The 24,117-nt window shown below is 47.2% G+C and overlaps 1 protein-coding gene and 1 long non-coding RNA gene across 2 annotated transcripts; both read right to left on the reverse strand.

The window, feature by feature from the left end:
* Nucleotides 1-615: 615 nt before the first annotated feature.
* On the reverse strand, nucleotides 616-23,146 carry LOC137427036 (adapter SH3BGRL-like). The gene is made up of 4 exons (XM_068116155.2): nucleotides 22,965-23,146; nucleotides 6,150-6,335; nucleotides 5,539-5,619; nucleotides 616-1,894 (listed from the first exon to the last, which is right to left on the reverse strand). Exons 1-4 carry the CDS (start codon nucleotides 23,007-23,009, stop codon nucleotides 1,865-1,867), a joined length of 342 nt encoding a protein of 113 aa, XP_067972256.2. The 5' UTR covers nucleotides 23,010-23,146; the 3' UTR covers nucleotides 616-1,864.
* Nucleotides 7,714-8,186, reverse strand: LOC144892376 (uncharacterized). The gene is made up of 3 exons (XR_013623575.1): nucleotides 8,049-8,186; nucleotides 7,902-7,937; nucleotides 7,714-7,789 (listed from the first exon to the last, which is right to left on the reverse strand). It is a non-coding gene; the product is annotated as an uncharacterized LOC144892376 (long non-coding RNA).
* Nucleotides 23,147-24,117: the final 971 nt, after the last annotated feature.

Here is a 24,117-nt window from a genome sequence, read left to right on the forward strand (position 1 = left end):
CTGTATAGTTATGTTCACACTTTAGAGCTTTATAGGAGTGCAATCTTGGTTTGAAGAAGATTTTATAATCGATCCAAACATCTCGAGAACATCGGTTTTCCTCTTAAGAAGGACAACGGAGAATATGGGGCCATCCTGATAGTTTTAAACCCGAGATATCTGCTCTTCTTCTTCTTCCTTTTATGGTCACAATTATTCCCACATTCTTGTGGGCCCGGGGGAAGTTTTTCACGAACTGGCTGGCTAGGCTCATGCCTTCAAAACTAGGACTGGTTGGTAGAAAATGCACATTGGACTGGGAATCCATTATGGATTTGGCATTTGTTCAGGGTGCCTGCAATAACTCACCTACGCTTCTTGAAAGCCACTGCGGGGACCTTTAACGTCCAACGGGTTAATGCTGGCAGGTGGGACAACTGGCTTCCCGTCCATCCGAGGGAGGGAACACTCTGTGATGCCTCCTCTTACCCGGGAAATACCAAGATGGAAGTTTATAGCGGGATCGAGATGCAAACCCAGGCTAGAATAGGCAGGTGTACGTACCTCGAGGATATCAGGGCAGCCCTACAGACCACTAGGTCTGGCCGTTAAACTTTAATAAACATGGAGCAGATGTGCGATTTTATGCATTTATTCCTGGAAGAACAACTAAATTGAAATGTTATACCTGCAAAGTTTTGGAAATATGATGCGACACCAGACTGGGTTTCAAATCTGAATCCCGGCCCAGAGGAGTTCCACATGACCTAACGTACAGTATGCACGCAGTTCTTATACAACACGTAAGACTTTTTTAAACATCCAAGGTGACGTTCTAAAGAACAAAGAGAATTTTGGCACAAAGTATAAAATAAAAAGGTAACCACTAAACTGGAAAAAAAAAACTTTCATATTTATGACTAATCCCTTCCTTTGCCTTTTCTAACGTTTCATAAATTCGTTTCTAGTCTAATCGAACTACAAGCTACGTGTAAAGGTAAGTGGTAGGACGAATTATGAGCGAAGTTGGAGGCCTTGGCATCCTGCCCTAAACGGTCACAGACATCACCTGCGGGTCATTCCATTTGTAGCTCCATTCAGGTCCTCGCATCGTCACGAGGTTTGGACGAGGAGATTAAATGAGGATCACAACGTGGAAATGTGCGAGACGACATGTGTGGGAATCCATTTAAAGTACAGAACTTGGGAATGCAAAGTTGTATGAAAAAGGCATTTTGGGTTTATAAACTTAAGGTTTTGTGGCAGCCAACTTCCCACCTTCCCATTTTCCCCAAACTCCAAATATCCATGTTCAAGTGTAAACCTTGCAGAGATTTCGTGCTTACAGACAAATGCACCTGTGTGTGAGTAAACTCATGCAGCAGCACAACCTCAGCCTTTATGAAAACATTAGCAAAAGGTGCTGCAGAACCACCTTCCAACAAAAATGGCCGGGGTTGCCAGAGTACCGTACTGTACCAGAATGGGTAGAAGTAGTCGTAGTAGGAATGTACCTCGTAATAAGAGAATAAAACACAGCAGGGATAGTCACCATTGTTAGACCTCATATGGAATGAAGTCCAATATACACACCTTTGATGTCCCAATAGTTAAACTGGTCCCAAGCGCATTGTGGGAATGGTCATACCACCTTTTGGACATAATTTTTTTTAAATGTGTGTATTTGACTTTTTTTTTTTGCCCGAGCTAGAATGGCAGGAGAGAGGGGTCAAGCTTCCCCAGGAATGTAAAAAAAACTACAGAACCTGGATTCAGGACAGAACCTGAATCCAAGATGGAGGAAGGAAAAGAAAATGTTAGTCGTCTATGGCTGAAGTACACAAGGAAACTGCGAATGCAAGATCATGGAGGGGAGCACGTTTTCTCAGCTCTGCTCGGCCAGCGCTGCCGCCTCCTGGGGCGGGAGAGGGGAGAAGGGACGGTAAGGAACCGAGCACCACGTACACCATTTCCACTATGCATGGATAACTCATACCGCTACAGTACGAGGCCTTAATGAACCAAAATGTTTTGGTTTTTAAGCGCTGAAGCTGCTTCAATATTTGCCTATGTCCCATCAATCATATCTTGATATGATTGATATGATATGACATATATCTTGTCTTGATATTAATCATATCCTGATATGATTGATATGATATGACATATATCTTGTCTTGATATTAATCATATCCTGATATGATTGATATGATATGACATATATCTTGTCTTGATATTAATCATATCTTGATATGATTGATATGATATGACATATATCTTGTCTTGATATTAATCATATCCTGATATGATTGATATGATATGACATATATCTTGTCTTGATATTAATCATATCCTGATATGATTGATATGATATGACATATATCTTGTCTTGATATTAATCATATCTTGATATGATTGATATGATATGACATATATCTTGTCTTGATATTAATCATATCCTGATATGATTGATATGATATGACATATATCTTGTCTTGATATTAATCATATCTTGATATGATTGATATGATATGACATATATCTTGTCTTGATATTAATCATATCTTGATATGATTGATATGATATGACATATATCTTGTCTTGATATTAATCATATCTTGATATGATTGATATGATATGACATATATCTTGTCTTGATATTAATCATATCTTGATATGATTGATATGATATGACATATATCTTGTCTTGATATTAATCATATCTTGATATGATATGACATCAATCATATCCCTCTACTTCGGTGAGGGAGGAGGAAAACAAAAAGAAGACATTCCTTCCATCCGTCAAAAATCAAGAAGAAGAACCTTTTTAACCCACCATGTTTAATCCTAAAGGGCTCTAAGGCGTAATTCTAGAAGGTTCTAAAGTGTTATTCCAGGAGGTTATAAACGGTACTTCGAAAGGGTAATTATGGGTTCTAAAGGGTATTTCTAATGGGTTCTAAAGAGTAATTCTAAAGGGTTTCGTTTGTTTCTAGGCGTTGCCCCTTTCATACTGAAAATGCCAAACTGAACCACTTCCTTCGGACACAGGTGCGATATTTTTTTTGTAGACATGATCAAGGCTCATGGAAGAGCTAGAGCAGAATGGAAGAGGAAGGGGGGGGGAGGGGACACGAACAACAGAGAAGAAGTGAGAGTGGGATCAATGGGAGGGAGAGAAGGACACATGTGGGTGAACAAGATGGATATGGGAGAGGGTCCAACTGTATAAAAGAAGAGGAAAATTGTACAAAATAAATAATTTACCTGAACTACAGTATTTAAAAATTCAAACACCTATCTATCTATCAACACCTATCTATCATGATGTATAACATCTATCATTATATGGGGTTTATTGGAAATAAAGAGCAAAGTTTTTATTACAGCTTCATTAAAAAATAAAATACACTTCCTGCCTGAGAGGTGTTCATTCAAGGGTCCAAACAAGTGGAAACAGTTGGATGCAATGTCACTAACATTTCTGCAGAAAAAAAAAGATCCATAGATAAATAAATAGGCTGGTAAATAATTAGATAAATGAGACGGGGAAATAAATAGACTGATAGATAAATATATAAAAAATAGACATAAATAAAACTGCCACAGAACTCTGCTGCCGTAACCATTCTTGCAAATGCGGAAATTGCAGACTAGACCGGAGTCTTTCATTTCCGGAATGCAGAGCCTGACCCAACTCTCATTTCCATCCATTATATGCCACAATATTTCCAATTCTATCCCAGATACGATTCATTCAGATCCTTTCTTGATCTGCAGCAAACTGCTCGGAAGAAGAAAAAAAAACCCAGCTGTACAGTAAAAAGCTGCACAGTAGATGTCACGTGACTACACTAGACAAAAGACAACTTCTCTGCAACAATGTATTTGTCACTTTCTCTCTGGTTCCTGCAGACATTCCTGATATTTGTGGACGTTCCTGATATTTGCTGACATTCCTGATATTTGCTGACATTCCTGATATTTGCGGACATTCCTGATATTTGCTGACATTCCTGATATTTGCGGACATTCCTGATATTTGCAGATATTCCTGATATTTGCATTTATTCCTGATATTTGCAGACATTCTTGATATTTCTGGCCATTCCTGATATTTGCAGACATTCCAGATATTTGCAGACATTCCTGATTTTTGTGGCCATTCCTGATATTTGCAAACATTCCTGATATTTGCTGACATTCCTGATATATGCTGACATTCCTGATATTTGCAGACATTCCTGATATTTGCAGACATTCCTGATATTTGTGGACATTTCTGATATTTGTGGACATTCCTGATATTTGTAAACATTCCTGATATTTGTAAACATTCCTGATATTTGCAGACATTCCTGATATTTGTGGACATTCCTGATATTTGCAGATATTCCTGATATTTGCAGACATTCCTGATATTTGCAGACATTCCTGATATTTGCTGACATTCCTGATATTTGCTGACATTCCTGATATTTGCTGACATTCCTGATATTTGTGGACATTCCTGATATTTGCGGACATTCCTGATATTTGTGGACATTCCTGATATTTGCAGATATTCCTGATATTTGCATTTATTCCTGATATTTGCAGACATTCTTGATATTTCTGGCCATTCCTGATATTTGCAGACATTCCAGATATTTGCAGACATTCCTGATATTTGCAGACATTCCTGGTATTTGCAGACATTCCTGATATTTGCGGACGTTCCTGATATTTGCGGATGTTCCTGATATTTGCGGACGTTCCTGATATTTGCGGACATTCCTGATATTTGCGGACATTCCTGATATTTGCGGACATTCCTGATATTTGCGGACATTCCTGATATTTGCAGAGATTTCTGATTTTTGTGGCCATTCCTGATATTTGTAAACATTCCTGATATTTGCAGACATTCCTGATATTTGCAGACATTCCTGATATTTGTGGACATTCCTGATATTTGCAGACATTCCTGATATTTGTGGACATTTCTGATATTTGTGGACATTCCTGATATTTGTAAACATTCCTGATATTTGTAAACATTCCTGATATTTGCAGACATTCCTGATATTTGCAGACATTCCTGATATTTGCAGACATTCCTGATATTTGTGGACATTTCTGATATTTGCAGACATTCTTGATATTTGTAAACATTCCTGATATTTTCAGACATTCCTGCACCTATTAGCAAACGTCCTACCATATTAAGAGGCATTTTGGAATGCCCTTTTGGCCCATAAGAGAAGGAAGACTCAACACCCTCCTCCTCCCCTGTCTTCCCCCTCACACCAACTCCATTTGTTTACCATTTGGCATGCTGTCTACGATGGAATTTCTATAAATCACACACGTGGCAAAATGCACACTGGGGGCCAAATTGGCACAACACCAGGATAAATAGCTCCCTTCCCCAAACAGACCATCTATGTATTCCTTATGCAGATATGGTGGGATTTTAGAACCCACCGCCCAGGCTTCCCAAGTTTTCTACCGAATCAGCGTAAGGCCAAAATGCAAGGTTGGTTGATGTATTTACACGAAGTTGAGAATTCCTACCTTTGAACCCGGTGGTGGTGTAAGCCCGAGGAAAGCGTACACGCTGTTTGTTTCTTTCGCGTCGAAGAATGATTCATAATCCTAAGAGGGAGGAGGAAAACAAAAACATCAGAATTTTAATTAAATCAAACAATCTGACAATCGGCTGGCAGGAATGCTTCGAGGTGTGTGCCGAGAGTTATAATCTCAACCCAGCTATAAACTGTCATCCTCGTGCTTCACAGACAGGGTACTTCATCAATGTGTGTGCCCCGTCCCTCGAATGGACGTTAAACTGTGGTCCCGTCTACCGGCATTAGTTGGTGGACATTAAAGATCCCAGTGTCCTTTGTAAAGAGTAGACAAGCTAGCTATGGCTGGCATTCTGGCCACATTGCCAATTCCTGTCTTAATTTACTTAGTCGAACGTCAGGCCAGGCCAGCGAGTTCATGGAAGACTTGGTCCAAAAACGTTACCAGGCCAACCCCACAAGGAGGTGGAAATAAATGGGGCCGTTAACTTAGTAGTGGTATCTGCCATTCCCCAAAAAGATGAAAGTAGCTGGAATTCTGTGTGCACACATTTCCAAGAAACGGGCAGGGCAAGGGACAGATGATGCTCATAATCTCACCCCACAATACTTCTCCCCATTGAAGACCTGCGGTGGAAGCGGGATGCCCGAGGGGGGGCAGTGGTCCGGTGGGACGTGCTCACGCATATAGCGTCGATCTTCCTCGTTCACGGCGATGTCATGTTGCTCAAAGTCGATGTGCAGTACGTTTAGCAAGCCGAGCAGGTCTTGCTGCTGCTTCTTTATCTGTCAGGGGTAGGAACGCATTCGGCACAGTTAATTTTGCGTATCGAACCTTGTGCTCAAAGACAGGTTCAACCCATCTCATACTTAGCAGGAGAGGTCCAATGTGGTGAAGCACTCATCCAACCACTCCTGTCACTCTAACAATGCACTAAACCAAGGAAGTAATGGTAATTATCATAATAACATTATAGCAGAATCAAAAGAGACTCAACTGCATAGTATTTTTCAATACAAGGGTCTAGGCTCATGGAAGGGCTAAATGACAAAGGGCAGCAGGTCTACAGACTACCGAAGGGTATGTGGGTGGACGCACACCAACAAGGAGGAATAACACAGGGATAAGTAACGATGGCCCTGAGAGGAACAGAATGGAAAAAATAATCCACGTTTGTCGAAGAGATGGTGGATGTGCATAGGTGAGCACAGGAGGTAGTGATGGGTAGCAGGATTAAAAGACCGAAGTGAGAATGAGACAACAAACCCAGGGAGACTACTCCTTAATCGTGAGAATAAAGGGGAAGCTCATGCTGATGTAGGTGGGAAACCAGTCTGGACTATGATATGCAGGTGAGGATTTCTAGAGGAACCCATGTGACCTGGGGAGACTTGGGGATGGCAGAGGTAGTAGAGAGAAGGAAGAGCAAAGCCAGATGTCAGGTTGTATAAAATAGAGGCCACCAACCCACCGGCAGTGATATAAATTATAGTACTTGGGAATCCAACTCCTGTTTTGAGGTTCATGGAGGAACATCGACAATGCGAGAAATCCAACTCAACTCCATCCAAAAATATCTTATAGGAACAGACATTATTTACATTCTAATGGCACCAGGAAACCCATCCACCCCTGGAAAGAATGTACGACTGCTTGAAAGACTACATAGGATAGGATGAACATTCTTAGAGGTTTGTTTCAAGGTAAGGTTGGGTGGAGGGGTGGAAGAAACTACAACTCTCATTTTAAGACTACATGTATGAGACATCATTGCACATGAACATTCAAGGCAAGGACAGAAGAAAATGCATAAATCACCAAGATGTCCAAACAATAGCAGCACAGTGCGTATGAAAATGCACAAAGTTCTCAAAGACGGCTGCGACCCCTCGAGCGCACATTAAAGTTTGCAAACTTCCTACTTTTTGCAACTGTGAAAATAAAAAGGAAAAAAGGCATTTCCGGCTGTGAAAGCGCTCAGCGCAAGAATCTTGGTGAAGAGCCATACAAGGACCGCTCGCAGTCATGTCGTGGGGAGCTGCTTTTGGGAAATCCAAGCTCCCATCTCTGCTCCGGGCTGGCAGGATAACCTAAGAGGTATGCACACTCGCTCCTGGGCCATCGAGCCTGGGTTCAAATATCAGCCGAGCTGTAAATCGTCACCTGGTGTTTGGTCAGCAGCAGCGGTCATCCGGTGGTTCGCTCCCAACAGTGAGCCTGCTTTTCTGCAATGGAGAACCTATGCGGTTGCAATCAGAAATAAAACCACCAGCAAGAAGATGGGCTTGGATCAGTGGTGGCAGTGGACGCCCAAAAGCCCTTTTAGATAGGGTTGGTAATAATGGACTTACCCAGTGGAGAATGGAGTAAAAGCACACGAGGGAAATCTGCGGAGATAATGCACGCGTGCAACAGCATATGGCTTGTGTTACAAAATAACTCTGTGCCTCAAGCACCAAAATGACTGCTTGCCATGCGCCTGCAATTCTCAAACTTACATTTCAAGTGCAGTCTGTGGCTACTGGTCGAATCACTGCCTGGAGCACGGCTGTGCTGCTGATGCGGTGCACCCCTGAAGGTCAGAGCAGGAATTTGGACTACAAAGTCGAGTGTGCATGCTCGAGGCCATTCTCCTGCTGGATAATGTAGGCCGTTAAATTGTATTCAGCCCGTGCATCACAGAGACCGAGACAGTGAGAGTGATGTAGATGGGTCGGCTCGGGTGTGTTGCACGCAGACTCCAATCTAAGCATGGGTGAGAGAGAGAGAGAGAGAAAGAGAGAAAGAGAGAAAGAGAGAGAGAGAGAGAGAAAGAGAGAGAGAGAGAGAGAGAGAGAGAGAGAGGCGCCAAATCGATCCGCTACGTGGCGACGGTCAACAGATTTACATCCCAACACCACAGCTGCCATCCAGGACTCCATATGTCTTGTGTTGCATCGGCCACCTGGGTCGGAAAATCACCAAGCCGCAAAAAAGCACCGGCTTGCTCCATCCCAAATGATACAATGGAAAAGTGACTCGATTGCGGCAAAACGATAGGATGACGCAAACCAAACCAATCATCATTACCCTGCGCTTGCGAAGCCAAACGTGTGCTTAAGCAATTGGGTCACTTCGTCGAGCTCTCTGTCTACAAACGTCGGTTTATGATCGAGGAACAACTGAAATTTAAATTGAATGTTATATTTTGGACATGAATCGGAAAACAAACCTGTAGTTTAGCAGTACTGTGTCTCTGAATCCATCCCGATCGCACATGTGCGTAGAGGAGTGAGATATTGTTTTTTTTACTCTGTTTACCTGTCTGGCAATCAAACAGAATTGGAAATCATTTCAAGCAGGAAACCCTCCTGTTTTCAAGGATGTCATAAAGGACACAAACAACAGGCACGAAGAACTAATGTACTTGTTGGATAGGGTGGTGTAAAAGACGGTGCATCAATGGCGGCAAACGTACAAAAAAAAGGTCTTTCACTACGACCTTTAAAATCACTTCCGTTTAGCAGCAATTTGACAAAATATTACGGCATTTTACATAATTACGACCAATCAAATTTGCCGCTCATAGACCCTGCCCATGTCCATGTTTCTCAAGACCGCATGGGGTAATGGGGAATATGAACTCTAGTTACTTAAGAGTTATTATGACAAATGGAACAATGAAACCCGTTGGTTTATTGCAGTTCCCTGTGTTGCGTTTGTTCAGGTGTATACCTAAAAGTGAGTTAGTGACCGAGAACATCATACAGGCTGCAGAAAAATAACCAAGAAGTCTCCAGGGTGGAAACACCTTGCAGGTGTGTGAAGCTGTGGATGGAAGTGCATGAAGACGGTCCAAATTCCGCAACTTCATCCAGTGCATCGGAGCTCAAGGATTCTGGGAAATGGTCGGGCTCGCAGTCACTTGGTATCCCCATAGAGACAGAGTGCAACAAACGCGAGTATGCAGATATTCATGGTTTGACACTTTTCCTATCTCAAAAGGGAGCGAGGGACAGCGAAAGAGCAGAAGATGGAGAAATGGATCATCGAACCCGAGTCGAGGTCACCTAGCAAAATAGCTCATGTGGCTGTGAGAGCGCAAATTGATATGGATTTGGATAAAAGCATCCATTATGAGCAGGGGTCATGAAGATAGATAGATAGAGATAGAATAAACAAACAAAATAAATCAGGTCGCACACAAGGCTGGTGGGGACATCACCAGACACCAGCACAAATAGGCAACACCTACACCTGCACTATGAATCGCTACTGCCACAAGGCATGTGCAGGGAGGTAGGGAAGAGGGAACGGTATTTGGGTCTGCTTGTATTCATTGCTGAACGATGAAGATCCCAAAACAAACTTGGCAGTTTGAACAAGTCGCCATGTCAATAGCTCGGATAACAATCAAATATTCCCCTCAACCTCAATGGTGCACACTGTGAGCGGGAGTTCCGTGTCGGATGTGCAAACACAAACCCAGACGGTTTACAGCAAAGCATGCATGGAGTTCATCTCGCCAAAAGTATTGGAAGGGCAAACCCAACTTTACAATCAATCCTCCTCCCCCACCACGCCACCATATGCACGTGCTTTATGAAGTTGCTCGATTGGGACAAATGTCGACAACAATGCTCTACCAGCCCGACACGGAGGGCCCTTACATCTACCTAAGACAAAAAAATACACCTCGACACCATGCTGCATCTACTAGGAGTCCGAGGACAACGTTCAAAATCCGCAGAGGCCAGTCCAGGGCCTCGACTTAAACCTGAAAATCATTCTGGGAAGGTCATACTAAACACCACCCAGAGACGCCCAGAGACACGCTTTTAGCAAATTAACACTTTTTTTTAGCAGTCGGAACTGCTGCTAAGCTCAACTCCACAGTTGAAATTTTGAAATTTGGTTTAAATTAATTACTTTAAACTACGGAATTGAACTTAACAGCAGTTCCGACTGCTAAAAAAAAGGGGAAAAAAGTGTTGATTTGCTAAAGATGTGTCTGCAGGTGGTGTTTAGTATGACTCTGGTGAAGATCCTCTGGGGAAGGAGGGTGTGGTGGCGAGTCCGAACGAAGAAGGTTCAAACTGTCAGTGAAAGTCACGAGAGTGTAATGGGCATCTGTAGAAATGGTCTCCAACTATCCAGTATATTAATGAACTTCTTCAAACAGATGAACGTTATCAATGGAATAACGGAACATGAAAGCCTCGTAATTCTGTACAGAGGGAAAAGTTTGAAAGTAGAAAAACATGGGCCCAGACACCACATTTGGTGACACTTTTAAGAATAGCTACACCTTGAGGTATACTTGATTCATCTAGACTCTAGAGCTAGACCCTTAATGAAAGCAAAACATGCTTGTGATTAGACCCTCCTTCAAGTGTAATGCAACCGTGCACCAGTAGTGTATCGCTCGTCCCTCACTCCTACTACTCTGCACCCCTATCTGCTGTCAGCATCCAGGTACATTGGTACCCTCCAAAACAAACACAGTGTGAAGCCTTTTCCTTGACTTTTATACAATTCCATACCCCTGGGCCAATTGCCTCCAAATTTGCTCTACCACGTTATTGCAACACGCACTAGGTCCACCAGGTCAACATCACAATAAAAAAACAAGCGTTACGCCGAGGTGCCCCGTCGGTGAAGTGATGCGAGTTGACAAAGTGGACGATGCAGTAAACATGGAAGAGTCGATAATATTTGCGAGTGGGTTGGAGACACACCCACCCACACACCAGATTAGAAGGTAGTAGTTCGTTTATTTTTCAAGATATTCCGCTCACAAGGTTCAGACATATATATGGTGGCGGCCATCTTGGATTTTGACGTGGCGACCCAATTTTCAATAGCGTTCTTCCTTATGCCGAGATACACCCACACGCCAGATTAGAAGTTAGTAGTTCGTTTCTTTTTCAAGATATTCCGCTCACAAGGTTCAGACATATATATGGTGGCGGCCATCTTGGATTTTGACGTGGCGACCCAATTTTCAATAGCGTTCTTCCTTATGCGTAGATACATCTACACGCCAGATTAGAAGTTAGTAGTTCGTTTCTTTTTCAAGATATTCCGCTCACAAGGTTCAGACATATATATGGTGGCGGTCATCTTGGATTTTGACGTGGCGACCCGATTTTCAATAGCGTTCTTCCTTATGCCTAGGTACACCCACACACCAGATTAGAAGTTAGTAGTTTGTTTCTTTTTCAAGATATTTTGCTCACAAGGTTCAGACATATATATGGTGGCGGCCATCTTGGAGTTTGACGTGGCGACCTAATTTTGAATAGGGTTCTTCCATATGCCTCGTTGCACCCACACACCAAATTAGAATTCAGTCCTTCGCTTACGCATGCACGCACGCACGTCCGCACGGACGGACATATATATGGTGGCGGCCATCTTGGATTTTGATGTGGCGACCCAATTTTCAATAGCGTTCTTCCTTATGCCTAGTTGCACCCACACACCAAATTAGAATTCGGTCCTTCGCTTACGCACGCACGCACGGAAGGACACACGCATGTCCGCACACACGCACATACGGACGGACGGACACACACACGGACGGCGGGGAAAACCATAGTCCCCGTTTCGCTCCGCGGTGCGACGGGGGACAACAACAATGCCATTCTGGCCAATTTTGCCTTGGCCGGAGTTTGACTTTCGCCTCGGCCCTTCCACATCGCGTTCGAAGGTGAATTATTTGTCAGGAATTCAACAAATTGCCTTGATGTATAATTTATATTCCGTGGGGAGAATATAAATTAATATACAAAGGGTCCACACCGGTATTCGTCGTCGCACGATCTTATATGACCGCAAACGAGGAAATGAGACCATTTGGCCCATCGTTGCCGTGGTGCACTCCTGGGTTATTTATTGCTACAGCTTCAAACATCAATCTTGTTGGTGGGTTCTCGGTGGACTAAAGTCTAAATTCCACGATCTTGATCAGGTGACCCAACTGGTTTAGTTATGCAAGTAATAAATCGTCTGTGATCAAGTCAGATGAGATGGAATTACCCATTCTTCATCCTTCGTCTTCCAAATGCACCCATTATTCCGAAGTATCCCGTTACTTTTTGGATATAACTCAATATCCCACTGTCGGTGCCTCATCAAAGGGAGAACGAGCAAGTTTCGCGATTGTGATTCATTCACCGCGTTATTCGATACACTTGAACTTTTTTGTCACTTGTCCGATTCGAAAGTCTCCGCTCGTTCAGCCAAAGTTAAAACACAAAAGAGTTGTGTTGGGTTGCAGACTTGTGCTGGGATGTTTGTGCTGCACTAAAAACAATGAACTGCACTCTTGGCTTTGTCACTTATGCAACCTGTCATGGACTACCTTTTGCTTTTTGGTGACACTGGTGTTGGCTTAACGGTTAAGGTGGCTGTCTTGAGATCTTATGGTCCTGAGTTCAAGCCCCTGTCATGCCGTTGAATTAACACCAGCTGGGTTGACTCAGCCTGCCATCCATGGGGGGCACTGCATCAGCGGCACAGCCGCTCCCCCAGAAATTATGCAGCCAAGCAGCCACAGGCTGCATACGAACCCCCATCGCCAAACACCTGTTAAAGAAGACATTTGCATATGGCACAGGTGATCTTGCAATGTAACAAGTCTGAGCGATGAATTGCGTGATCTCCAAAACCACAATATTCAGGAAAAACAAGAACGAGGGTCCAAAACAAGTTCACTCTTGCAGTCTCCATATTCATTTTGTAGCCGTACATGTAAATGCGTACATACAAAAAAGCTATATATCCATCATATATATTGTCCCAGGGGCCCAGGCCTCAAATTATCTTTCTGTTGGCAATTCGGCTTCGATTCCACGACGTCGTAGTCTTGGTACGCACTCTCAAATAACTCAACCCAATCATTGCTCCGACCAAACCTACTCCGCACCACAACCCTACTCCGCACCACAACCCTACTCCGCACCACAACCATACTCCGCACCACAACCCTACTCCGCACCACAACCCTACTCCACATCACAACCCTACTCCACATCACAACCCTACTCCGCACCACAGTCCTACTCCACATCACAACCCTACTCTGCACCACAACCCTACTCTGCACCACAACCATACTCCGCACCACAACCATACTCTGCACCACAACCATACTCCGCACCACAACCCTACTACGCACCACAACCCTACCCCGCACCACAACACTACTCTGCACCACAACCCTACTCTGCACCACAACCATACTCCGCACCACAACCCTACTCCACATCACAACCCTACTCCACATCACAACCCTACTCCGCACCACAACCCTACTCCGCACCACAACCCTACTCCGCACCACAACCATACTCCGCACCAAAACCATACTCCACACCACAACCCTACTCCACATCACAACCCTACTCCACATCACAACCCTACTCCGCACCACAACCCTACTACGCACCACAACCCTACTCCGCACCACAACCATACTCCGCACCACAACCCCACTCCACATCACAACCCTACTCCGCATCACAACCCTACTACGCACCACAACCCTACCCCACACCACAACCCTACTCTGCACCACAAACCCTACTCCGCACCACAACCATACTGCGCACCACAACCCTACTCCGCACCACAACCCTACTCCGCACCACAACCCTACTCCGCACCACAACCCTACTCCGCACCACAACCATACTCCGCACCATGTTTCGCAATAAAACAATGGGTTTCAGCAAAAAGTCAGGAGTAGTTTTAAATAAAAGGAAGAAACGGCAGTCTAACTGAAGTTAATCTCCTAAAGTAAAACTCCTAAAGTTAATCGGTCAACTTTAAAACTGGTGAGCTGACATCATGCACCCCCTTGACGCCATTCTTGGTACACTTCCAAACGACTCCTGGACATCTCTCTCAAACACCTGGATAACGACTACGTTATGTCAACCGATTCTTCACTACAAGTCGTAAACAGGTGGCAGCTACTTCCCTTTGTGGTCAATCGACTGTACAAGGAGAAGTTGGTTGGACACCTGTAGTATGACATTCAACGTAGCCAACTTTCACATCCTTAGCCTGCCACTCAGGGAAGCTCTCACAGGTGCTTTGAACAATGTTCACACAGGAAGTACCACCTGTCCAAGCCTCATATTTTTCTCTAGAAGCAACAAACCTATTCCCAGTCCTGAGCGGATATTTTCAAGATGTTAACTAGTGACTCCACGTCACAAACACCTTCTTTGCCACGTTAAACTTACAAAACATTTATACAATAATGTAATGGAGCATACCCCACACTGTGGCCCAGGACTCCTGCATCTGGATACGATGGAGGTTAAAGTTCTCACTTCGACCCACCACCCACTTCTCCCCAGCAGGTCACACACATCTACGAATCCACCCGTTATCCCAGACCTTCACCCTTTTGAAGGACATGACCTAGACAAATGAAAACAACTGACATTCAAATATCCATCACACAGCTAAGGTAAGGCCCATCCGTTTGTCTCACCTTGCATTCACTCCAATCAACGTATTGTGGCGGGCACAAGGGGCAATAATTCCGCGCACCAGTGGGTGGTGCAAGCGTCCAGGCGGGGAGCGAAAGCACATGCCCCGCCTTTCGACCGATCGGCCACGCCCGGGGACTAGGCGTGGCCTCGGCACACATATGCGGGCTCTAAGCTCGAGCCCGAGCCCGCCCAGTGCTGAAGTGCGAGCTTTGAATAAAGACTCTTTGTATTACCAACGCGTTGTGGCCTACCTCTCTGGCAATGGAGTCGTGTGTGCGCAGCACCACACTGGTGACCCCGATTGGTTCAGCCGTTGCTGACCACCGAACGCGCCATGGCTACCAACGCCGTCACAGTCAAACTCCCCGAGTTTTGGGAAGCGCAAGCTGACGTTTGGTTTTTGCAGGCCGAAGCTCAATTCCAACTCCGAGGCATAACGGCGGGCGAGACCCGGTACTACCACGTGGTCGCCGCCCTCGGGTCCGGCACTGCCGCCCGAGTCGTGTCCATCCTTCGGCGCCCGCCGGGCGACAACAGGTGCGAGGCGCTCAAACGTCTCATCGCCACGTTCGGGCTCACGGAGATCGAACGGGCCGACCGCCTCCTGGACCTTCCCGCCCTCGGCGACACATGACCATCCGTCCGGATGGATTCCATGCTGTCCCTGCTTGGAGAACAGCCCCCGGATTTCTTATTCCGGGCGCTTTTCCTACGCCAGCTACCCGCACAGGTACGCCTCGCGCTGGCTGGTTCCAAAATAAAGGAACCCCGCGCCCTGGCTAGAGAGGCCGACAAGTATTTTGCGGCCTGCGACACGCAGTCGGTGTACGGTGCTGCTGTAGTGGATCCCGGCACGGAGGCTCCAGCGGTCCCGATTTCCCTCGTGGCCACTGCTACGCCCCGTCCACTACCGCCGCCGCCGGCACGGCCGCTGCGGCCGTTACCGCCACAAACCTGGTGCTACTACCATGCCAGGTTCGGCCGCCAGGCTAAAACGTGTCGCCCGCCGTGCTCTTTTGTCGGGTCGGGAAACGACCGGCGCTCACTTGCGGCCATTCCGGCAGCCTCCTTTTCATCATGGACACCTTGTCCGGGCGCCGTTTTCTTTGCGACACAGGAGCGCAGGTAAGCGTCCTCCCCGCCTCCATGTCCGACAAGCAAGCTGCGGGCCGGGGCCCCGCTTTGCTTGCCGCCAACGGTACACCCATCCGCACATTCGGGAAGCGTTGCCTCTCCCTGCGGTTCGGAGGGCAGCGCTTTCAATGGTCGTTCGTGGCCGCCAGCATGCCAATGGCACTGCTCGGTGCGGACTTCCTATGTGCGAATGGGCTGTTGGTCGACGTGAAGCGCAGACGGCTCGTCCAGGCTGAAACCTTCAGCTCGCTCGCTTGTTCGCTGAGTGGCTCACTGAGCGGCTCACCGAGCGGCTTGCCAAGCGGCTTGCTGGAGGGTTCCGTCCCAGCGAGTTTAGTTTGCACGCTTCCGGCAGCGGATGACTTTACCCACCTCCTCGCCAGTTTCCCGGCCCTCACGCGGCCCACCTTCTCAGCGGTGGCCGTTAAACACGGGGTGGAGCACCATATCCCCACGGTCGGGCTGCCGGTCTATGCCCGGGCACGCCGACTCGAGCCCACGAAGCTCGCAGTGACGAAAGCGGCTTTCGCCATGCTGGAGCGGCTGGGGATCGTACGGCGCTCCAACAGCGCTTGGGCTTCTCCTCTGCACATTGTGCTGAAGCCCAGCGGAGGATGGCGGCCGTGCGGGGACTACCGCCGGCTCAATGATGCCACCACCCCCGACCGCTACCCGGTCCCGCATATCCAGGACTTTTCCGCCGGTTGGCAAACACGACCGTGTTTTCCAAAGTGGACCTCATCCGGGGCTACCACCAGGTCCCCGTCCAACCGGACGACGTCCCGAAGACGGCCGTCATTACCCCTTTCGGCCTCTTCGAGTTCCTGAGAATGCCTTTCGGGTTGAAGAATGCGGCCCAGGCGTTCCAACGGCTTATGGACAGCGTCTTGCGCGACTTACCTTTCCTGTTAGTCTACCTGGACGACATCCTGGTCGTGAGCGCGTCCCGGGATGAGCACCTGCTCCACCTCCGCACGCTCTTCGAACGCCTGGGCCAGCATGGCCTAATCATCAACCCCGCCAAGTGCCGTTTCGGCGTCGCCACCATCGACTTCTTGGGGCACCACATCACCAGGCACGGGGCCGTCCCTTTACCGGCCAAGGTGGAGGCGGTCAGGGATTTCCCGCGGCCCCGCACGATCAAGGGGCTCCAGGAGTTCCTGGGCATGGTAAATTTTTACCACCGCTTCGTGCCCCACGTCGCCCAGCTCCTCCGCCCCTTGCACGAGGCCCTCCGGGGCAAGCCGGGCAAAGGTGACATCGCCTGGTCGGCGCCGATGACCGCGGCGTTTGCGGGCGCAAAGCTGGCCCTGGCCGACGCCACCATGCTGGCGCACCCGGCGCCCGATGCACCGATCGCCCTCACCACCGACGCGTCGGACTATGCGGTGGGCGCGGTGCATGAGCAGTGGGTGCGTGGTGCTTGGCAACCGCTGGAGTTTTTTAGCCGGCAGCTTCGCCCGCACGAACGCCGCTATAGCACCTTCGACCGCGAGCTGCTCGGGCTCCACCTGGCGGTCCGACACTTCCGCCATCTGCTGGAGGGCCGCCCGTTCACGGCTTTCGTCGACCACAAGCCCCTTGTGTTTGCGATGGCCAAGGTCGCCGAGCCATGGTCGGCACGGCAGCAGCGTCACCTCTCTGCCGTGTCCGAGTACACGACGGACATCCGTCACGTGGCGGGTAAAGACAACCCGGTGGCGGATTGCCTTTCCCGGTCCGTCGTGCTCGCGGTCCACCTCGGGGTCGACTATGCCCGGATGGCGGAGGACCAGACCACCGACCCCGGTGTCCAGGCCTTGCGGACAGCCGTCACGGGCCTCCGTGTCACCGAGGTGCCGTTCGACGCCGCGGGCGCGGCCCTCCTATGCGACGTCTCCCTCGGCCGGCCTCGCCCCATCGTGCCCGCTGGCTGGCGGCGCCCAGTTTTTGACGCCATCCACGGCCTGTCCCACGCAGGCACGAAGGCATCCCAGAAGCTCGTCGCGGCGAAGTTCGTCTGGCATGGCCTCCGGAAGGACGTCCGTGACTGGGCCAGGACGTGCCTCGCGTGCCAGCGCGCAAAGGTCCACCGCCACACCCAGGCCCCGTTGGCCCCGTTTGCGGTGCCCGAGCGTCGGTTCGACCACTTGGTGGGACCTCTGCCCCCCTTGCGGAGTTTCACCCACCTCCTCACCATGGTGGACCGCACCACACGGTGGCCGGAGGCCGTCCCATTGGCGGCGACGTCTGCGGCTGATGTGGCGCAAGCCTTCATCGCCACTTGGGTTGCCCTGTTTGGTGCCCCCTCGGACATCTCGTCCGACCGCTGCCCCCAGTTCACCTCGGAGCTCTGGGCCGCGGTGGCACAAGGGCTCGGGATGAAACTACACCGCACCACGGCCTACCACCACCAGGCCAATGGCCTGTGCAAGCGCTTTCATCGCTCAATGAAGGCCGCGCTCCGGGCCAGCCTCCGCGACGGCGGCTGGGTGGACAGACTCCCCTGGGTCCTGCTGGGCCTCAGGACGGCGCCCAAGGACGACCTGTGCGCGTCCTCGGTGGAGCTGGTCTTCGGGCAACCACTGCGGGTACCGGGTGAATTTATCCCCGACTCCACGGCTCCTTGGTCCGCGGCGCAACAGCGCTCCACCCTTCAGGAGACCGCCCGGAGGTTCACCCCGGTGCCGACGGCACACCACGGTTGCCCGCCTTCCCACGTCGCCCCGGAGCTTCGCACGGCAAAGTACGTCTTCATCCGGCACGACGCCTACCGGGCACCGCTACAGCCCCCGTACGACGGGCCCTTCCGCGTGCTGGAGACCGGGGACATATTTTTCACCATCGACATCGGCGGTGCCCCGGATCGCATCTCCGTGGACCGCCTCAAGCCGGCCCACCTCGATCCGGACCACCCCCCGCAAGCAGCTCTGCCTCCGCGTCGAGGCCGCCCCCCGGCGGTCGGACCCTCGGCACTCCCCAGCCCCGCTACCCCCCAGCCCTGCACCCATCGCCAGGGGCCGTTTCGGCCGGGTCATCCGGCTTCCCGCAAACTCACCCTTCAGGTGCACGGGAATTCTGGGGGGGCGCGTGTGGCGGGCACAAGGGGTAATAATTCCGCGCACCAGTCGGTGGCGCGAGCGTCCAGGCGGGGAGCGAAAGCACATACCCCGCCTTTCGACCGATCGGCCACGCCCGGGGACTAGGCGTGGTCTCGGCACATATATGCGGGCTCTAAGCTCGAGCCCGCCCAGTGCTGAAGTGCGAGCTTTGAATAAAGACTCTTTGTATTACCAACGCATTGTGGCCTACCTCTCTGGCAATCGAGTCGTGTGTGCGCAGCACCACACTATCACACAAGCAATAAGCCTGGTGTTGGCCTAACGGTTAAGGTGGCTGGCTTGTGATCTTAGGGTCCTCAGTTTGAGCCCCTGCCATTCCGTTGAATTAACACCAGGTGGGTTGACTTAGCCTGTCATCCTTCCGAGGTCAGCAAAATTACCAGAGGACTGGTAATAGAGGGCCATTGCAACAGCGGCACAGCTGTGCCCCCAGAAAATGATGTAGCCAGCAGCCACAGACTGCATACAAACCACTCAAGGCTGGTTGCTACCCATCCTTCGGTCCTATCCCTAGAAATTTAAATAAAGCATGACATCAAATATTAAACATAGAGCCTGGAAAGTTCATGTCGGTCAAAAGTAAAAATGAATCAGAAAAAACATCTCGGTCAAGACCCTACGCAAGAGAAAGGACAGGCGTGAAATCCCATAAGAGTTCAAAACCTTGAAAGTCTTTCGCTCGTCTGTTGAGCTGTTAGACAAATCTGCTGCTGCTTGCATTCCACAACTTCAGAATGTTTATATGCGTCGTCTTAGTTGGCTTTGCTCAAACTACAATTCTTCTTTTCCCAGATGCAGATGACCACATACTTCCGCACCAACCCACTACCCGTTTCACCATGTGCAATTGCCCAATTGCCGCTTTCCCGACCTGCTTATGACATGCGAGGGCAGCAAAATGAATTTACCCTTTGCTGACATTATTTATTTATTGCCCTCCCTATGCAATTTAAGGATCCTTGCATTCACTTTATTTTAATTTTTGTTTTTTTAAATCCCAATCTTGCTTATGACCTATTTTCAGAAGCTTTCAGATGAAAACTGCGCTGCCCCAGATAAGACCAAGGTCCTCCAGGGTGCACATTTTTTCAATAAGCCCCACCTAGTTGGACCCCATCTGTTCCTCTTTTCACCCTTTGTTTGCGAAACTGCCTTCCGGAATGTTCGAGCGCAATCCTCTCTCGGGGCTTCAAGCAGGGATGCACCACCATCTCATTTCATCCCCCAACCAAACTTGCCACACTCCTCTGCCCAGAATTAGTGCGCCTCCTCCCCTCCCCTTCTCTTCGTTCATTCTCTTGCTTGTGTCCTGCCGTTGTCCCGCCATCCCTAGTCAACTGTTGTCCCGCTACAGGTGATCCATTGCTTGTGGTGACCATGACCTATTTACCCAGGAGGCCATCCGTGGATCATCCAGTTATTGTGCAACGTCACGAAAATCTGCCCACAGACGCTACAATCAAATTAAAGGAATTTGCAGAAATAGGTCAAGATATCAGATCACATCTATCAATATGGATTTTGTAAATAGGTCAAGATATCAGATCACATCTATCAATATGGATTTTGAAAATAGGTCAAGAGGTCAGATCACATCAAGCAATATGGATTTTGAAAATATGTCAAGAGATCAGATCACATCTATCAATATGGATTTTGAAAATAGGTCAAGATATCAGATCACATCTATCAATATGGATTTTGAAAATAGGTCAAGATATCAGATCACATCTATCAATATGGATTTTGAAAATAGGTCAAGAAATCAGATCACATCTATAAATATGGATTTTGTAAATAGGTCAAGAGATCAGATCACATCTATCAATATGGATTTTGAAAATAGGTCAAGAGATCAGATCACATCTATCAATATGGATTTTGTAAATATGTCAAGATATCAGATCACATCTATCAATATGGATTCTGTAAATAGGTCAAGAGATCAGATCACATCAATCAATATGGATTTTGAAAATAGGTCAAGATATCAAATCACATCAATCAATATGGATTTTGAAAATAGGTCAAGAGATCAGATCACATTTATCAATATGGATTTTGAAAATAGGTCAAGATATCAGATCATATCTATCAATATGGATTTTGAAATAGGTCAAGAGATCAGATCACATCTGTCAATATGGATTTTGTAAATAGGTCAAGAGATCAGATCACATCGATCAATATGGATTTTGAAAATAGGTCAAGATATCAAATCACATCTATCAATATGGATTTAGAAAATAGGTCAAGAGATTAGATCACATCTATCAATATGGATTTAGAAAATAGGTCAAGATATCAGATCACATCTATCAATAGGGATTTGAAAATAGGTCAAGAGATCAGATCACATCGATCAATATGGATTTTGAAAATAGGTCAAGATATCAGATCACATCTATCAATATGGATTTTGAAAATAGGTCAAGATATCAGATCACATTGATCAATATGGATTTAGAAAATAGGTCAAGATATCAGATCACATCGATCAATATGGATTTTGAAAATAGGTCAAGATATCAGATCACATCTATCAATATGGATTTTGAAAATAGGTCAACATATCAGATCACATTGATCAATATGGATTTAGAAAATAGGTCAAGATATCAGATCACATCTATCAATATAGATTTTGAAAATAGGTCAAGATATCAGATCACATCTATCAATATGGATTTTGAAAATAGGTCAAGAGATCAGATCACATCGATCAATATGGATTTTGAAAATACGTCAAGATATCAGATCACATCTATCAATATTGATTTTGAAAATAGTTCAAGAGATCAGATCACATCTATCAATATGGATTTTGAAAATAGGTCAGGAGATCAGATCACATCTATCAATATGGATTTTGAAATAAGTCAAGAGATCAGATCACATCTATCAATATGGATTTTGAAAATAGGCCAAAATATCAGATCATATCTGTCAATATGGATTTTGAAAATAGGTCAAGAAATCAGATCACATCTATCAATATGGATTTTGAAATAACTGATGTATCGTGACATCATATTCCCTTTCTGCCCTGAAGCACGGTTCGTGACATCGTGTTCCCTCCGCCTTGTTCGACGGTTCACATGACTACCTGAAAGTCCAGATTTCTTGAACTGTCACGTGACACCTCGAGTGCAACATTGAGACAAAGTTCGCGTGCAAGGAACTTATGAGTACAGATTCCAATCCTGGAACAGGGAGGCCTTCCCAGCACGGCACCGATATTGTCATCACGATCCTTTTAGATCAGAAACCTGAATAATGACGTTCAATGAGACAAAAGAGGACAAAGGATTCCGCTCGTGCTCAGTGCTCACTCCTTTTGTGCACGTGACGTCACGAATAAACGGCCCACGTTATTTTACTTTATGGCGACTTAAAAAAAAAAAAATATATATATATATATTACATCCACATATACCAAGCATTCAATATCCAGTTAAGCATCGCCGAGACAAAAATATATATATATATTACTTACACTTCAAACATACACCGCCCAAATTGCTCTCACGGTATTTACTTAATCTCACGAAAAATAACGAGAAGAAAACTTGTAACGTATGAGTATGAGAGACGAAATAGGAACATGGAAGATGAAAGACTTCATGGAGAAACATTTGGATTTATTTAATTGCCGAAACAAAGGGGGTAGTCGCCGAGGACTCCACCTTACAGAAAGTTTTCCAGACGACGAGGCGATGAAGACTCTGATGACCATCTCTGCTTCCCACCGATGAATCCTGTGTCCAAGAGTTCACGCTCTGAGATGCTTCGACGTACCGATTGAATTCCCCTCCCGTACGCGGGATGTTGCAAACAGGGGAGTTTCCCAATGGTCGCCACGCCCAGCGCTGTGACGCACACACACCACGCCCCCAAATGTTAACAACAGCTCCGCCTCCACGAACCAAGGTTGTACTGATAATGTTGCTGTCTGAGGATGGACCCCGAACGTGGTACATTTGATAACCGTTTTACGCGGCACTTGGTCTGTCTGTCTGTTTGTGAACAGAATATCTCAAAAAAGTTGTGGACAGATTCGGAATAAACTTGCTGGCGAGAATTGGGTAGGAGACGAGAACAAGCCAATAACATTCTGTTTCAGGTCCGGATCCACATCTGGCCTATCAGTGGGAAATATAAAGGTAAACTGTTCAGCCTATGGGAGTTATGCACTCCACCGAGTGTCTTTGTAGTTAATATGACGCTACTGCAAAGCCGCAATGAGCCGGCGAAGCCAAAGCCTCCATTGAACTTTTTCGCAATTGTTTATGCATACTGCCGCATCCGCAAGATCGCGGCCTCCATGGAGCGATTTGGTGCGTCAAAGCTTCGAAATTCTCAAAGGATCCAGCAAAATCTGGCTTTTCAACATAATACGCGTTCATTCACAACATCGTCTTCGCCGGCTATTATATGCCTTGTTAAGTCTGTCTCTGGTGCATGCTCCTCTTAAATCCCTTCCCTGACTTCAAATGGCACCACAGCCGACTCCGCTCGTGAGAAGGCCGAATGCCTCAATTCTGTGTTTGCTTCCAAATTTTGTGTCCCCAACTCCTGGCTCTCTGTACCAAACATACCCAGTCTCACCAAACTGCTTCTGAACTGCTTTGCACCCGAGAAGGTGGAGAAGCTTCTTTCATTCCCTGACTCTGATTCCGCAACTTGACCAGACGGCATTGGCTCACGTGTCTGAAAAACCTGCTCTGCTGATCTTGCACATCCTCTGTCTGCTCTTTTCGCCCTATCATTTGCCCCAAGTAATCTTCCATCTGTATGAAAATGACCCAAAATCACTGCATACCATGAAACTAGTACCTTAGACA

This window comes from Myxine glutinosa, chromosome 5 (genome assembly GCF_964187855.1).
Source record: "Myxine glutinosa chromosome 5, kmMyxGlut1.1, whole genome shotgun sequence".
NCBI lineage: Eukaryota > Metazoa > Chordata > Myxini > Myxiniformes > Myxinidae > Myxine > Myxine glutinosa.